Source organism: Meleagris gallopavo, chromosome 1 (assembly GCF_905368555.1).
Source record: "Meleagris gallopavo chromosome 1, MGAL_WU_HG_1.1, whole genome shotgun sequence".
Taxonomy (NCBI): domain Eukaryota; kingdom Metazoa; phylum Chordata; class Aves; order Galliformes; family Phasianidae; genus Meleagris; species Meleagris gallopavo.
In genome coordinates, this window is record NC_139404.1 from 164,236,011 (window position 1) to 164,252,255 (window position 16,245).

The window sequence follows — 16,245 nt, forward strand, 5'->3', positions numbered from 1 at the left end:
TGAGATCTGCACCGTGTGGTGAAAGGAATGGCTGCTAGCACTGGTGAAGCTAAATAGATCTGGGGGGGAAATCCACCTTTTGTTAGTATTGGAGTGGATTATGATTCCAATTCTAAGCTGTGTCTTTGCCTAAAAAAACTCATGCTTTCTGGAGTGAAGTGTTGCCAGTAATGAAAGCAAGGGAGGGGAAATAGCCAAGCTGTCCTGTGTTGAACAATTTCAAAAATGTCAATTCTTCTGCTTGAAAACTACCTTGATCTATAGTCTGTAGACTAAAATGCATAGATGGTAAAACTCTTCTATGCTTTATAGCAAGCAGTCTTCTGCACGAGAGAATGAATTTGTTCCATTCCCTGTCAGATTCATTTGGTTGCTCCATTTCTTTCGAGAAATTGGAAATTTATACCCTTGAAATAAGTGCTAAATTGTTGTAAATGAATTTAAACAGATTTGACGTGAAACGCAGTGATGTTTTTGTCTTAATTTTTTATTTAGCACTGTTGGAAGAGAAGGATTTCACTCTGTTGAATCTGTTGTTAGCCAGCAGATGAGCCTTAGTATTGGTGATGATAGCACTGGCAGCTGGTCAAATCTAAGTTTCGAAGATGAACATCCTGATGAGAGCAGCAGTTTTCTTCATCTCAGTGACAGGTAACTATAAATGTGTTAGCACAGTTACTACTGTTACCTTGGCATGAAGAAATGTGGTATCAAGTGTGTGTTTTCTCTGGGGAGATGAGGGAAAGGAGTTTATTTTGTCTTCAACAAGCAATGTGTTTTATATTGAAGTGGCTCTAATGTTGTATTTTGAATTGATGTTTTCCTACAAAATATTTTGTTCACAAATATTTATAATACCTTAAGTGTAAAATAGGTTGTTTACTTTCACTTGTGTTACAGTTGCATCAAGTATCACTGTATATGTATAATTTAAATATTTGTAGAAGATGCAGACATTTAAAAGCAGCATGTGTAAAATACAGTTTGAAAGTAGTGCTTATTTAGCTCTGCAATTAAAAATTAATGTTTTATGTAAATCCATTTATTCTTGAGAAGAACGAATGTGCTTCATTTGCACGAGAAGCTTTAAACAGCTGTTTTTAGGGGTTGAATTTATCAACTATTCTTACTGATGCTGCTTGTGTATTCATGTGTTACTAACCAGGAACTTACAGGTGTCTAGAACTGGAACTCGCCTGTTTAGGATAGTAACTTCTTCCACAGAACTTGATGCTGACATTCCAGTGGCTGATTGATAGTCAGCTAAATTAAAACAGGAATTTTAAACATCCTCAATGTTTCTGTTGCCAGAGAAAATTACAGTGAGTTGTGTCCCTAGCTTCTTTATAGGCAAGACATGAGGAATGAGTAAGCTTAGTTTTGTATGAAGGATATATCACTTAAGTAGAATGTTCAGCACCTTAGATGAAGAACAGCAGAAATGGGGGTGGGTTTTTTATGTTTTTTTTTTTACACTCATGTAATGTGCACATAGATTATTTGGTACCAAATTGAAACTGATCAAATAGCTGTAGGGTTTTTTTTTTTTTTTTCATGTCTGGCTTAAGCAAATATTTTAATCAAACCAATGCTACAATTTCTTACTCGTACAACAAAATACTTCTACGAAAGTAAATATTGCCTAAAAGATATTTTAATAATGCATCATCTGTTGAATGAGCGGAAATAAATTTGACTTACGTGGTGGAATTCAGAATATAAGAAAAGAATCAGCATATTGACAGTTACATACAGTGAATAAAATAGGAGTTAATTGATGCTGGAGAAAACAAAAAGATGTAAAATCTGAACCTGTTGGGCCCATGGTGTTTTTACTGTCATTCCCAAGACAGCTTTAAATGGAAAGAAAGTACTTTGTACAATTTTAAAGACACTTTGTTCATTAGAGGAGGAATGACCTAAATTAGCATAGAACTCAGGGAAGTGGAGACATAATTTAGATAGCAAGGTGTTGACAGAAGAAACAGACATGCACAAATTGCCCACCTAGCTTTACAGAACCAGCTGTGGATTGTTAAGTGCACCTGAATGTGTTTATGCTGTTGTGTTCTAGCAGGTGGATGTGAAAGGATTGGGGGTTGTGGCTCTGAGCAAAAAGAAGGGAGTTCTATCACAGAACAAGCTTCAGTAGTATTAAACAGTGGTATCTTACTCCTAGGAAATAAGGAGTTATGTGGCACAGAGGATTTATTGCTTTTGCATATATATATTTAACAGAAACTGTTTAATATAACAAGAGAATGGCATTCAATTATAGAGCATCATCATGCAATTACAATAGCTTAAAGTGTGGGATTTTCTCTAATGTTTTTTTTTTTTTTTGTGGCTATCTATTTAAAAAAACGTTGCACTAATTATGTGTAAGCCATGTCAATGCCAATTTGAAACACATGAATAAATACCCAGGGGCCCTGGGTAACCTGATCTAGCTGTGTGTGTCCTTGTTCACTGCAGGGGAGTTGGACTAGGTGGCCCTCAGAGGTCCCTTCAGACTCTAAGGATTCTGTGATTCTATGATATACTTCAGGTAGCTTTGCTCCCTTGACAAAGGGAACATTTCTTAATATACGTGGCTTTGTTGTATCTGAGAAGCTCCTTTCAGTCTTCTTTGTGCCATCCTTGAAGTAGTAGGTATTATTGGGCCATTTGTAGTGTCAGTACCTTACAATTGGGTAGAAAGCAAATTTTTCTTGCAGAGAGGAAAAGCCCTTTCCATATCATTGGCAGTATTTGATGGATACTAATATTTGAGACTCCTTTAGCCAACAATTTGGAAATTATGTTGATAGTAAGCCTGGAAATTCCATTAATGGTGGCTTAAAGTTGCAGAACACAGGTTTAGACTCCTTAGAAAACAACAGAAGGCAACTTGTAACATGTTTCAGGGTGGGAAAAAAATGGCATTTTTTTCATAGAAGCTCTTTTGACAGGGTACATTCTCTCTTCCTGCATGATCAGGAATGGTCAATATAAATTAGGTCAATATAAAAACTGTGTTTCAGTACTTACAGAGGATTAAGCTAGCTGTAAGCAAGGGAACAAGATGAGTTGGAAAGAATTATCAAAGCATAATCTGTGTAGTTTTATTTGAATGGAAATGCCAATTAAAGTTCTTCTGTGGCCTTAGTAAAGTTAGTTACTCAGGGGAGTGTTCATATTGTTTGCTTTGCATTTTTTAATGCTGGCAGCTTAAGATTAGAAATACAGTAATATTAAGCTTTTTCTCTAGTTCATGTATAGGTATAGGCATAGAGTTTTCCAGAATGTGGATCAGAACTTCCAGATGAGGTTATACTTCAGAGCAGAAGCCTCTTGCCTTTGATTATATGGTGTATGTAATACAAAATCTTGAAGCAGGATGATACAGTTCCTATACACATGACATATGTATAAACAGCTTTTCTTTCTGGTAATTCTTACGGTGATTTGTGTTAAGGAGCAGCATGAAGCCTTATAGAAGCATTTATAATGCCTTTTTCTGTTTATTGCTTGTTCTGTCATTGCAGATCTTCATTTTTGAGACTATGTTTTAAGATGCTGGACTAAAGGTCACATTACCAAAACAAAAACCAAACTAACCAAACCATCTTTTATGTTGTAATCATATGGTTAACTACATTTAATATACTGTCATATATATATATATATATATATATATATATACAGGTCAGATTGACCTGTAAAATATATAAATGTGTCTTACCAGAACAATACTATGCATGAGGCCATTCAGTTACGTTCTGAATAATTTTCCCTTTAGTCTGAGAACTGGGGCAGCTTTTACTTCCACTTATGTTAAGCTGCTACAATTCTTAAAGAAAGAGACTGAGCACAGAATGTTGATACCAGTAGACTGTGTTTAAAATCTCTTTTCTATATATGTAATTCAGAACTGAGGTTAATGCTTAATATGTTCAGTGATAGCCTCAAACAGTAGCTTGAAAAATGTTCTTGACCAGATTTGCATTTCCTATGCAAATCTAACAGGTAATTGCAACATCTTGGTAACTGCCTTTGGTGTTTTTTTTTTTCTTGTTTTTTTTTTTTTTTTTTTTTTATTTGTGCATTTTAATAGGTTTATTTGCAATTCTAGGGCTGCTTTATTTGAAAGCTTCTGCTCTTTAATTTTATTTTTTTTCCCCTCAATTAGTATGTGTTCATACTGCAAGCTTGCTAACCTGCCATTACAGTGAGGAAATTAAATACTTAAATGTGCTTAAATGCACCCACACTGAGAAACAAAGGACACTGATAGGTGATGCTGTTACTGACAGCTTCTTGAAAGAGATCAATATCTGCCTTTTGAAATGCTCCCTTTCACCATTTATTGTTTTAAATTTTACTATTTGCTGTCAGCAGAATATGTAGAAAAGAGCTTTAGCAGTCACACAGAACTTAGCTGAAGAGCTGCAGTAGGTGGGGTTGGAGATTCATGGTCCTTGAGATCCCTTCCAACCCTGGCCATTCTGTGCATCTTCTTGCAGTAGTAGTTCTCTAAAATGTTTCATGGCTTGTCATACCATCTGTAGTAGGTAATTTAGGCTTCTCAGAGCATTGATTGTCTTGAGATTCCATTCTTAGAAAGCTTCCAGACAAGCTCTGGGAAAGGTGTGAAAGTGGAAAACAGGAGTAGCTCAGGACACCTCAATTGTTTCAGTTCTTCACATTGAACGTAGTCATGGAATAAATACACTGTGTTTGTGAACTGTGAGTTATTTTTTTTGTCTTATTTTCTCTTATAAAAAAACAAGTTGGAGTTCAGTATTCAGAATTTATTAAAAAAAAAGAAAAAAAGCTTTTCTCATTTTTTTTTTTTTTTTTTTTCCCCCTGAGAATTCTGTTTCATCCAGCTGTTGGAGTTCACTGCTGAGCTTTTGGAATGAGAAGAGAGGATTAATTTGTGCAATTGTCTCCACAATGTATAATTTTATGAACTTTTAGTTAGCATTTAAGCAAACATTGTATTTGTAGTCCAGATTCCAGCATGTAATCACTGAAATTTTTCAGCTTGTGTAAGTGACAAATAATCTGGTTTGGCCTAAAGACAGAATTACTATTAGCATTGATCTGGAAAATTAATGAGTACAAATTAATTCTTCTACCTGTATACAGAATTTTGCCAGTTTTGCATTATAACACAGATTGTTGCTCTAAATGTCTCTGACAGTCATGTTTGTACTCTATTCCAGTAAGCATATTTAGGAAGTTTCAGTGTTCTTGTGTTAAATATGTTGACAAAACAGCTCTGAGGAAAACCAAGGTTCAAGATTTGAGCTATTGTTCTTTTCTAGTTCAGCTGTGTTCTCTTCTTCTCCTGGCAGTAATGGTAACAGCAGTAGCTGGAGCAGTCTTGGTTTAGAAGGGGATATGTATGAGGAGAATTTATCCTTTCCAACATCAGACAGGTTGGTTGAGTTGAGAATATAAACCAGATGGGATCCTTATAATTAATGCATGTAATCATCATTTTGGAAAGTAAGAATATGGCACTTTTTTAATGCTTTTATGTTATTCGCTCTCTTCACACCTAATCACAATATGATTTCTTTCATTAATTAATCCGTACTGAATGGTTAAACTTTGCTGTGCTAAACTGGTGAATGTGTTTTGCTTGCAAAATGAAAGGTCCCACTTATGCATGTTCTTGCTTGCAGTTCACAAGTCTTTAGATTTACTTTTTCATGCAAACTGGAGCTTGCTTCCTACAGGATTTCTGTTTCTCATTTAGCTTGTGGTAACTTTCAAAATCTCTTGGTAAATGATATTTGTAGAACATTTAACATGCAGCTCTGAATAATCTATAGCTGTTCATACCTGTGATATAAGATATCTCAACTTTTTTTTGCATATGAAGCAAACCTGTCCTCTTCAATATTAACAAGTTATCATTTTATTTTAAAAGATCTCTTTATAAGTGTCTTGCCTTTTCTCTCTTCCCCTATGAGTAAATCTCATGAAATTGATACATTTCCAACATGAAATGGTGTGAGAAGCAAAGCTTTTCATTGTCTTCTCTTAAATCTTCTATGATCTTCCTGTCTTTGCTGTCTGATCTTCAATGCAGTCTTAGGATTGACTATATTCCTCCTATGTATATTGTTTTAATATTTTTGTTACATTTTTAAAATACAGTGATGGAACAGAAGACAAAGATGAGGATTCCAAGGATGCTGTAGAAGGTAATCTCAATTCCAACATTTATTGCTTTTCTTGACCTGTGTACTTGACGTGATTTTTTTGTTAATTCTTTGGTTTTGTAATCTGCTAAGTAACCCTGTTATCCCTGTAGATCATTATGACATTTGTGTCATATAAGTGTCAGAATATATTCTTTGATTAATATTTTGAGAGAGTGCATTGAAACATCAAAATATACAGCATCTGAGCAATGTTAGTCTCTGATTTTTTAGAAAACACGTAATTAACAATGAAAGACAGTGAACTGTGATCAGCTCCTTGAATATGTATATAAATTAAGGTCTGTACAGAATCTTGTTAATACTTTCTGTTTCGTAAAGAACTCTGAACTTGGTCCAGTCTGAGCGAGGTACAAAAGGTTGTTAACTCATTGCTTTCTGTGTTTTGGTCTTTCATTATGAGGTTGAGAAAATGCAAGTTACCATTATTCTTTTTCTGTACTCAACTTGAAGAAAAAAAAATAAATTCATTTTATGTCTTTTTTTTTTTTTTTTTTTTTTTTAACGTTAGGTTTGGAGCAAGTAAAAAAGACTTTAGCCATATTAAATATTGACCTGGAACCAAATCTAGTGGACCCCCAGCTCAGAGCAGCACTCCAGTGGCTAGCAGCTTCTGAAACAGAGGTGTCTGATCTGCACTTTCACGACACTGCTACAAGGGAATTTGTCTTAGTAAGTTGTCTCACAAGTTGTTTTACTCAGCTTATTCCAAAGAAAGGTGCAGTTACAACACTTTTGTTCAGTGAAAAATGTACTTTTTAAGCACTTCTTAATGTAGTGTTTAATTGTATGCAAACTAAATCTCATTTTTGAGAACTTGCTTGCGCAAATAGTTTTCTAACGTTACAGCGTGATGTTCGTCCTCAAGTTTTTATGCCAGCAAATGCACATTTTCTTATCAGAAGTTATGAAGTTTAGATTTTTTTTTTTTTTTTTTTCTGGAAGTAACTGCAATCAAAGCTGTTAAGAAAAAGCACTGAATGAGACTGTTTTGGTTTTAGAGATCGCTGTGACCATAAAGTTGAATTTAATAGGAGAGGCTTCAATAAAGTGCGTCTCATAGGGGAGGGACAAATGTTTGGTGTATCTAATGACTTGAGGATATTTCCATCACAAATGCAACAGAAACTTCTTATTTTGATAAAATCATAATTTTTTTTTTACTTCATGTGACTACACACTAAACTGCATTCGATAATCCAGCATTTATTACATGATCTATTTTTTTTTTTTAAATTTTATACCAAGGAACTGTTTTTAGCTATACCCAGTGAATTTAGCTAGTTATTTGATGTGAATGAGCTTTGCTTTAGTGGCTGTTGTTCTGACTTACTGCATAGCTTTTGCTGAAGATCTATCCATCCTTGACCAACGTGAACTATGACATTGCAAACACTCAGGCAGAGTAGTGGTAGGATCCACGAGTGTTAGTGGTTATCTTATTTTCCGTGTCTTTGTCCTGTAACATACCATGTAGAACAGCAACAAAAAGAAAAGATGGCAGATGTGGCTCTGAGCAGCCTGGTCTAGTGGTTGGCAACCCTGCACATAGCAGGGAGCTTGAAACTAGGTGATCATTGTGGTCCTTTTCAACCCATGGCTATTCTATGATTCTATATCTCATCCTCCTACTTCTTTTGCAGGCTTTTACTTGGCTAGAGGCTAAAGTTGCAGTGCTATCTTTAATGCCTAAAGATGCATAAGAGATGTATTATAGCTAATAAGAGAATATGATGAGAAAAGTACTCTGGAAAATAGCTGTTTAATGTGTCTTTTTTTTTTTTGTAGTAAAAATTTTGCTTCTTGACAAGTGATGCTTAGCTCACACCTAAAGATAAAAATACAACATCTTCAGACAAACGATCATCATGCAATGCTGAAAACACATTTGCTTTTAAATAATCATTTGATTCACTAGGTTTTACATATTCATCTTTAGTTCACCAAATGTAGTTATGTTAAATGAACTGAAACACTGTTTTTCCGTTTGGACAGAGGGAAAGGTTACCTGTTTTTATTCTCTTTTCTCAGTTGTGATCTGTAACGCTGTCTATCTAGAGACTTGTGTCCAGTTTATCTCTAGTTGCCAAACCCAGAATGTCACCTGTTATGTCAGTCAGACTCAGCATCCTTCTCTGTTTCTTCGGTTTTGAATGAAAATACAGAACTATGAACATTGTCCCTGTTTGAATTATCCGATATAGGAAAGATTAGGACATGTACTTTTTGAAATTAATTTGTCTTTAATTGTCAATTTATAAATTCAAAGAATGAAACCTTTCTAGAAGGATACTTGTAAATGTAATAAGAATGTTCTTCTGAAAGGCCCCTGTGTTCTTTCAGGATTATATTTATTAGAAATGAGATATTTAGCAGTACAGTAAAGAAGTCTTGTAGTTAGTCTCAGGTTGATGTTGATGATCTGGCCCAAACTGAGGTTCTTAAATTGGAAATAGTCATTCTCTGTTCTCCGTTAGTAAAATTAGATGCACCTCCAGAGGGCACTGTAGCCCAGCAGAAAACTAAACTGACTTCTGCTTTCAGATGTCTTCCCCAACTAAACTGACCTCTACGTATAATCTTGAAGTCAGCTCTGTGGTTTTGATAATCTCAGAGCTACTTTGGTAAGGTACCACAGTTACATAAGGAATAAACCTGGGCTTTTAAAATCACACTGAAAACAGTAATTTTCACTTTAAGCAGTTGGAAGTTTCAGGAAGGGAGGAGAGGCAAATGTTAGCTGATCAGAGCAGGATAATAAGCCACTGATGTTTTGTGGCTGTATAAAAGATAAAAATATATCATGCCTGCTATATGCTGGTAGTTACTAGCTGAAACTGGATATGAACTCTTGAGAGTTCACACTATACTCAGCAAGGCAGAAAAGTTGATTACCTGTATACGAAACAAAATATGTTAGCTGCTAGAACAAGAAGCTACTGAATTAGACAAGTCTTGGGGAGAAAACATTCAAGAAGATTTGACAGCATGGATATGCAAGTGCCTTGATTTAAAAATAAAGATAAAAAGTGTGCACGTGCATATAATTTTTCATCAGAGTGTATCTAACTGTTCTAGGATTTCTGATGTCTGTTTTGAGTCAACTCAGTTGATTCTCATGTGTGACAGTAGGAAGCAGTAGTCATAAAGAAAATATGGGATTGAACTTTGAGCTCAATGAAAACACAAAGATAAGCAAAGCCAGGTGACAGCTCTCATATTTAGTGTGATGATATATTTTTCCTTAGACAGAAACTTTAAACTGTATTTGCCTAAGTACATCTTTGGACTTCAGCCAAACTTCTTTCGCGTAAGAAAAATTACCTTTCTTTTATAAACCATTTACAAAATTGCCTCTTGTAGCCCATAAAACTCTTGTTTGCTGTGCTGTATTTTAAAATTTACAAATAATTCATGGAAATAACTTCAGAGTTCTGTCTCCCTCTTATATAGAATGTGTTCGTTTTTTTTTAACTGAAGAAATTTCTGCGTTCAGTATTTGTTCTGCTCAAGTTCAGAGATCCTGCTCATTCAAGATAACCTGTACTCAGAAGTTAACTCTTTTGTACAGGTTTTTAGTACTGGGTTATTACAACCGAAAATGCAGACTGAAATGTTCAGTATTCACATTCTGCCTGACAGTTCTATCACCTGTCTCCTTGCAGTCTGAACATCACACTTAGGTGAAGAAATAGGGAAAAGTTGTATCACTCTTTTTTTTTTTTTTTCCCTAGAATTTTCATACTTCAGTTTGACAGGTCACAGGAAAAGAAACCTCTATAAATTTTTAATTTGGTAACTGTGAAGATATTTTGCTGAATGACTTTTTAAAACTTAATAGAGAGCAGTAAAATTCTGTGGCTCCAGGAGGTATGTAAAGTGTATGTCTAAATTGTTGTTGTTAAATGCAGCATTGATGGTTATGCTGAAAGCTACTGAGAATATGTATTTTTTAAAGTAAAGATTTTTTTAGTTCTGGGCAAACTGACAAATTCACTGTATCTTAGGGTAGGCATTCTTCCATATGTAGCTAATCTTGACGGGTAGGCAAAGGAAACTTCTTGCTTGGGCTCCAGGATGAAAAAAAATGTTTTCAGCTACGCTGATCTCCATTCACAAATGGTAGTTTAACGTAACCTTCACCTTTTCCTCTTCTCCAAGATGCTATAATTTCCTAACTCTGAAGGCGCTGTTTCCGTTGAGGGTAGCATCTGTGCCACCCAAACCACACTATATGTTGTGAAAGGAAAATCCACATCCTTTTATTAAGACTGAGTTTTGTCTTTTTTTATGTGCGTTATTGGCATGGGAGGGGTGGCAAATGTCTTAACCTTGTGTTCGGAATTTCCTGTTTTCTGCAGTCTTGATGAACCACAGCCTTCATACCTATGGCACCAGATCATTTGAAAATGTCACTCCCTCCAGAAGAAACTGTTGTGAAAAGCGCTTGATCCTTGAGGAAGTTTTTGTTTTTGTAGATGTGGGAATAATGATGAACTTGTTACAACTGATCTCTTATGAGCTAATGTTTCAAGAATAACTTCTGTAACTGTTAATCAGGATGTGCTGGTCAAAATATTTTGTTTTGTGTTTCTCCCATATCCCCTTTAGCTTTCCAGAAGACTGCGTGAAAGAGATTGGAAAGTGGGAGATCTCTTGCAAGCAGTGTTGAAGTACTGTGAAATGCTAGAGAAGGCATTCGATGGAGAACAAGCCCTTAATAAGTCTTTGGTTGGGTGGCTTCTGGATAATGTCTGAAAAAGTCCAAAGATGCACCGCTCTTCGCTTCATTCCTCTTTCAAAAGGAGATAGGAAGAACGTAGATAAATAATGTAAAATTCAATTAATGAATGTTCAAGTAATTGTCAGCATTTAAAAGATTGAGATGAAAGTCAAAGTATCTGTGCTGTGCTTTGTGATACTGTGCACATGGTTTGTTTGTTCAATCCATAGTCAGCATTGTCCACCCATGCATAACCTGTATTTACTGCTGTGTTCAGACCGTTGAGATAGTTATAAAAAAGTACCTTGTCTATGACAGTAGTTCAGAGGAGACAGTCTCAGGCATGATATTGAAGATTCCCACTGCACCAGGATTGCTCTTTCCCATTTGTGCCTGTTCTGTATTCACGGTGGGACTATGAACACTTACGTTCTGAAAAAACCTCTTCTCATAGTCTGCAGCAGGATTTTCCAGAAGAATTATCAGTCTTGGCCAAGTGTTAGGTGCACAAGGGCAGAAATACCAGGAGGAAAATGGACTTGCCCAGGCAGACCTTTAGTGTAGTCTGCTTTCATAGCTGCCTTTCTCAATTTGAATTTTCAAAGATGTGGGAGTCTGCTCTGAAATTGAGGTGCAAATACCTCATATTATAGAGCTGGTAAGTTCTGGTAGAAGGACAGACTGAGCAGCTGAGCATAACTTCTTAAAAACAAAGCAAAGTTTCTTGAAGTTCGCCAGTCAAGTTTAAATTGCTAAATTTCGTACTGAAGTTTCTTGTACCAAAAAACTTTTAACGTTGATTTTATGTCTGAAGAATTTGTATGTTAGTCTTTGTTATGGTTTTAATCCCAGTAGCAACTCAGCTCCACACAGCTGCTTGCTCACTGCCCCTCCCAGTGTGATGGCAAAGAAACTTGGAAAGGTGAAAGTGTTAAGAACTCATGGCTTGAGATAAAGACAGCTGCAGCAAAAGCTACCCTTGCAAGCAAAGCAAAATCAGAGCTCCCTCATATGTAATGGGTGCTTGGGAAGATAGCTGCCATGACTCCAAATGCCACCCTCCCTGTCATTCCATCTTCTATTGCTGAGCATAACACCACATGATGTGGAATATCTCTGGTTAATGTGTCAGATGGCCTGGCTATGTCCCTGATCAGCATCTTGTGCCCCTTAGCTCCTTGCTGGCAGGTTGTCTTGAGAAAATGAAATGACCACAGCTCTGTAAGCACTGCTCTGCAGCAACTAAAATATCAATGTGTTATCAATATTATTTTCATCACAAGTCCAAAACATAGCACCATATAAACCTCTGTGAAGAAAATTAACTCAAGCCAAAGCTGGGAGAGTCTCACATACAAAGTAGTAAATGGAATCTTTTTTTATCTGAGAATTGTGGCCATCTTTTGACCAGTCTAATTCTTTACTTCTTACCTTCCCTACATGAGTTTTCTTTTCAGTGATAAAGAGAATTTTGTTACTTGCTGAGCACTTAAGTGTTAGCAAGGAAAACTAATTAAAATATAAAAGAGAAACTTATTGCAAATTGATTTTTCATTTTTCTTAACTAGCTTTGCTAAATATTTTTTAAAGGCACTTTTAATCAAGTCTTTTTAGCAATCTAATCATGTTTCTTACCAGTACTGCTGACTTGCCTTTTTGTCTGAAGGAGAGCCTGGATCCTTACATATCCTGTCGTTTGAGAATGCTTTGGGGGTTTGCTTTTTTTTTTTTTTTTTTTAATGCATTCTTTTTTAGAAAAAGGCACTTGCTAGTAATTACAAGGCTGCCACCTCAAGATTCATATCATTTGAAAGCAAATTGTGGTGTTTCACTTAGTTTGGGTGAACAAAATAATCTTAATGGCTTTGTCACAGAAAAATACACTGTTGGTATGTCGTGCATTTCAGGGTGTGATCCCAAATGAAAAGAAATGGATGTCTTTAAATCTGTTCACGAGTTATAGTGCAATATGTACAATTCTGATTCCTTGTGTCCTAAATTGCTATAAAGCGTCACACTGGTAAGACCACTTTTCTTGCATTGTCTTTGTGTGTCAGGAAGGCATTCCACTAGTCAGTGTAGGTCTTTCTACAGAGATCTGGTTTATTTTAGTTTTCATTTGTCATCTGGTTTTCAAAAGGGACCCTGTCTTGGATTTCAAAGTTTACCTTTCAAACTGAGTTAGGTTTGTATATGCATGTGTGTGTTCACACATGTGCATGCACACTCAACTAGCTATGTTGATGTATCTATATTATGTATTAGATCTCACCTATATGAATTTACAACATAAATTTTTATGGCTACCTTAAAGTTGTGTTATTTTCATAGTTTATTACCTCATGTGACGTATCATTTTGCTGATTGAATGATCTGTGTATGCCGTATGACAGACCAAAAAAACACTATAGGCTCTTTTGTTCCTTTATAGGTAATACAGTGCTAAGTTACAGGAATCAGCTTTCTCTAGAATGCAAAGAGGAGAGAAAAAACTAATATAATTTCTATATGTGGGAGATGGCCTAGTAATGAATAAATGTGAAGGGGAATATGAATTTTCCTTTCTATTTTTGTTTTCTCCCTCTCTCCCCATTTTCCTTTCTTTTCCTTTTTTTGCAGACTTTGAGAACATTGACTTTCAGGTTCATTCCAAACAAAAATTTTGAACCATTCTGTGGCCGTAACATCTTCCTTTTAACAAAGTAATAATGAACTTGCATAAATTTAACTGCAAAATTAAAATGTCAAGAAAGTAAAAACCAATGCCTGAGAACTAAATTTGCTCTGGCTTTTGGTATTCCCATAGAAGTGAATTTTCAGGACATATAGGATACAATAATGCTACTGCAGTGTTTCAGAACATCTAAAACCAAGATGAAAATGATCTTGAAGATGTTGTACATGTGCAGATTTGTTGGTAGACTTCAACACACAAAACGGGGAAAAAAAAATCCAGGAAAACAGGAAACTCATCTATTTGGTATGTTGAGTTTTATAAAATTGATGATTTTTTAAAATTTTTATTGCAAAATTAAAATTTTGTGCAGCTCCCAAAGCTTCCAACTATTCAAGAAGTCAAGTGAACAGTAATTGTGCTGTAAACGAAGTCTTTGTTTCAAAGATCAGATGCATTGCATTACTCTATTGACTGATGTTAAGGATGACATTGATTTATTAGTCTGCAAGGAAAGGAACAATTTCCAAATTAACACAAGGAGAAAAGTTACAAAATACTTCATTTTAAATTTTTTAAAAAGTAAAACCACAGTTTTCTACACAAGTTGTTTTGAATTTGCATTCTGGATGCTCTTTTTTTTACTGAAATTGGAATCAAACCAGTCTCACAAAATTATTATTATTTAACCAATTTAATAGCTGTTGCAGAATTCTTCCTTTGATTATATCTAACTGTTGCTGTCTGTTATATTACTTGTTATATATATACATAGCTGTTGTTTTCTGCAGTGAGTCTTATATAATGCTATCACTGAGTTTATTTAAAACTCCTGACCACAAATACAGAAGTGTAAGTGAAAACTGTAACAATACGGAGGACCACATTTTGGTTCATCTAAAGCAGACAAATGAAATGAATGCAATGAAATATAGTTTGTTTCATCTTGCAGATTTTTCTGCTGGGAAACTCAACTTGATAATGTAATTTTAAATGGAAGAAAATATATACAATGATGTCACCGTTCCAGAAAGCACCCTCTCTTAAACGCTACATAAATACATTTGGTGTTCTGAAAAATAGAAGTGCTTTCATGTTTTGTAAGATACAGTAGGAAAAGAAAAAAAGTGAAAATAATCCCTCTATAAATTAGCAATTAGAAGTGTCCATATTTAAAACAAATGTAAACATTTAGAGCGGGGCACATAAATAATACATAAGTACGCATAAAAACCAAACCCGTATGCTAAAATTAAAGAAGATCTACTGTTTCAAAATGAGGATGTGAAAAATGAGTCAACGCCACATATTTCAATGCGATTTGCATAGTATTTTTGTTCTTGAGTTTAAAATGACCGTGTAAACTTTAAAAAAAATAAAAATAAAAATAAAAAAAAATTAAAAGAACAAAAATATGATCCTAACAACCCACATTCCGAGACTAATTAGGTCTCCCCAAAACGGTACCAGATTTTAAACATTGTTTTCTGATGTTACTTTATCTAGGACCTTTTCTATTAAGAGTCGCATCTTGTTGGAGATGGGAACATGGTAAATACTAAACACCGTCACCAGCGAAAAAAAAATAGCTTTACAGAGGTGATCTGCAAAGAAAAAGACAAGATTTGGGACTGATTTTAGTGTAAGAATTAGTGGCTTTTCAACAAGAGCTGCTACTGTCAAGCATTTGACTGTCAAGTACTTTAGCTCTGAAGAGACAAGTGCAGAGCCCAGCCACTGTTGTCACTTTATTTTATACCATCTTTGTACATTCCTGTTGTATAGCTGGAGTTGTAGTTTTAGAGGGTCTTTGTTCCGTTGTAATGTCTGAATAGTATTTAATACTAAAATTTATTGTAATTTGCTGGAACTGCTGCTTATTTATGCAGTGTTAAGATAATTCACAGCCCAGTTAGTGATGCAATTGTATACCAAAAGCGGTTTGAATAACTATAAATGTTTATGTAACTGTACTCAATGAATACAAAGGTCTCGTATAATGGTGATGAGTCTTGCCATTTTAATAATTTAACTATATTCAGTTTTCAGATTATAAACTCCAGGTTGCACTAAATTTGTCCTTGTTTTAGCAGTGGCTTAAAATAAAACACGTTTCACTGGCTTTGAGAGAGCTGTCATTTCTTGTAAATTCATTCAATATTACTTTTCAGTTTACAAAGCTAAGATTGGAACTGCTCTGAGTTGGATGAGGGCGCTTGAACAGCATAGCAAACAGTGCTAATGCAGCAGGAGGTGGCATCATTCTTACAGGATTGAATTGCTATCTACGAAGAATTCAAGAGCACCATTTTACTGTCTTTTGGGTTGAGAGCTAAGCCCGAATTTCCAGTCACATAAAGTATATCATTGCATGAATTCTGTTAGGAGATATTAAGCAAGAAATGAACTGTAATATCTCAGTGTAAGGAGAATGAATAACCAGTCTGTGTCATCTAGCCTGAAAGCTAGGTCAGGGAGGATGGCCTGATAATTCCATGTAGGCTGAGGATGGTCTTGGCACATGTACAGTTTCTGGGGAACCAGAGTAAAAGCCAGCTTTGAAGTCTTCTTAATGCAAGAATGTGCTGCTAATGAAAATGTGTAGAACACAAGTTTTCGTGGGCTTATTC

The 16,245-nt window shown here is 35.2% G+C and overlaps 1 protein-coding gene across 3 annotated transcripts in view; it reads left to right on the top strand.

The window, feature by feature from the left end:
* Nucleotides 1–15,737, top strand: part of AKAP11 (A-kinase anchoring protein 11) — a 40,114-nt gene extending 24,377 nt beyond the window's left edge. The window contains exons 8-13 of one of the 3 annotated variants that reach the window (XR_014880985.1): nucleotides 496–651; nucleotides 5,343–5,426; nucleotides 6,154–6,200; nucleotides 6,730–6,890; nucleotides 9,953–10,088; nucleotides 10,830–10,951. Coding sequence is in view for 2 of the 3 variants with exons in the window: in XM_085215808.1 (XP_085071934.1) it covers nucleotides 496–651; nucleotides 5,343–5,426; nucleotides 6,154–6,200; nucleotides 6,730–6,890; nucleotides 10,830–10,976 (595 nt within the window). In the remaining variant the exon portion in view is untranslated. Of the gene's footprint in view, nucleotides 1–495; nucleotides 652–5,342; nucleotides 5,427–6,153; nucleotides 6,201–6,729; nucleotides 6,891–9,952; nucleotides 10,089–10,829 lie in introns of all 3 variants that reach the window. The other 2 variants (XM_085215808.1, XM_085215809.1) reach the window with 2 other exon arrangements.
* Nucleotides 15,738–16,245: the final 508 nt, after the last annotated feature.